This window comes from Mus pahari, chromosome 17 (assembly GCF_900095145.1).
Source record: "Mus pahari chromosome 17, PAHARI_EIJ_v1.1, whole genome shotgun sequence".
In the NCBI taxonomy this organism is placed as follows: domain Eukaryota; kingdom Metazoa; phylum Chordata; class Mammalia; order Rodentia; family Muridae; genus Mus; species Mus pahari.
The window spans coordinates 38342117-38343988 of NC_034606.1; the positions used below are offsets into that span (position 1 = coordinate 38342117).

The window sequence follows — 1872 nt, forward strand, 5'->3', positions numbered from 1 at the left end:
CTTCCTTCCTTCCTTCCTTCCTTTCTTTCTTTTTGGTTTTTCGAGACAGGGTTTTTCTGTATAATCCTGGCTGTCCTGGAACTCACTTTGTAGGCCAGGCTGGCCTCGAAATCCACCTGCCTCTGCCTCCTGAGTGCTGGGATTAAAGGTGTGCGCCACTACGTCCAGCTAAGAGTTTCTTGAAAGACCATTCTTATCAAGGTCCAGATGCATCTGTCAGACACAGAGGCAGGAGGTAGACTAGGATTCATGGTGAGCACATGGCTACAAGGTTGAGATGCACTGTTTTACCTTTACACTAGCACTGAAGTTCTGTGAAAACAACATAATAAAAAAAAATAACAGTGAGATCTGAGCCATAATATACTACAGAATTTTAGAAACAGATTACTAAAATATCATCAAAAACAACAAAGAGCCCATTACAGCAAGTGTTTCTGACCAGATGTAAGGAAAGCCTCTTGCTTTAGGAATGGAGTTCTGCAGTAGTGCATGAGGTAGATCTGGATGGGGCCGAGTGCTCTGCAGAGTAGTTACCAGGAATCGCTCTTCCTTCTCCAGCCAGCGCTGGTCTTCTTCCATTTCCTGCTGCTGTCGGATTAGCCGCTCTTCCATCAGGTGAGGGGGGAGCACCTGTCCCATCCCTCGAAGGTCCAAAGCTGCCGAGTCCTGGAAGGGACATTATTAACAGAACATTTAGTTTCCTGGGTCTGTTCCCATGTTCCTACTTGTGCTGTAGGTCTTCTCATAATCCAGCCACCTCTCTGAAGGCTGAGAGTTACTGTGCTTAATATTCACGTGTATATTCTAAGAAACAGCCCAATACACAAAAGAATGCAATAGCACTTAGAGTAAAAACAGAAACAACTGGTTAGTAAGAAGAGCAAGCTGAAATATGACCTAAACAAGAGCCATATGTGGTTGCACACATGTCAAAAGCCCTGGGAGGCTAAGGCAGGAAGAACAGGAGTTCAAGGTCAGCTTGAACTACATCAGACTGTTTTACAAAAGCACAAGAGGGGCCAGAGAGAAGGCTCAGTGGGTAAAGGAGCTTTCCTCCAATCTGGTGACCTGAGTTCAAAATCTAGAACCTATGTAAAAGTAGTAGAAGAGAATTAACTCCACAGAGTGGTTCTCTGACTTCCATAGTCATGGTATCATTGCCCCCATCTCCCAAAATAACAAGTAAATAAATTTTTACACACACAAGGACTGAGGATGTAGCTAAGTTGTTGAAAGTACTAGTCTAGCAGCATAAATCCCTCTCTAGAATGTTATGGTAGTATAGATCTATAATCCAACACTCAGGAGGTACAAGCAGGCAGATTAGTACAAGGTCATCCTTGGCTTTATAAGTAGTTCAAGGTAGGAGTCAATCTCCAACAACAACAACAACAACAACAACAACAACAACAACAACAACCACCACCACCACCACCACCACCCACATTTACTTCAAGGAAAAAATACAAATAGACAACTACAAATAATTCTTTTAAATCTTATTTTATTTTTAAATTTTATATGAATGAGTGTTTTGCCTGTATGTATGTCTGTGTACCATTTGTTTGTGGTGCACAATGGAACTCAGAAGGAGTCAGATCCCCTGGGTCTGAAGTTACAGACAATTGTTAGCTACCATGTAGGTGGTAAGAATCAAACCTGGATTCTTTAGGATAGCAGTCAGTGCTCTTAACCGAAGAGCCATCTTTCCAGCCCCTAGTGTTTCTTAGTTTGACCAGGAAATTTGCATATAATACACACAGTTGAAAGAACATTAGTTGGGTCTCTCTCTCTCTCTCTCTCTCTCTCTCTCTCTCTCTCTATATATATATATATATATATATATATATATATATATATATATATATA

The 1872-nt window shown here is 41.3% G+C and overlaps 1 protein-coding gene across 17 annotated transcripts in view; it reads right to left on the bottom strand.

Moving 5' to 3' along the window:
• The window catches only part of Ptk2 (protein tyrosine kinase 2), a 203730-nt gene that overhangs the window by 20230 nt on the left and 181628 nt on the right, over positions 1-1872 (bottom strand). For all 17 annotated transcript variants that reach the window (XM_021216199.2, XM_029548063.1, XM_021216196.2 and 14 more), the window contains one exon: positions 538-669. In XM_021216199.2, the coding sequence (XP_021071858.1) occupies positions 538-669 (132 nt within the window). The remainder of the gene's footprint in view (positions 1-537; positions 670-1872) is intronic.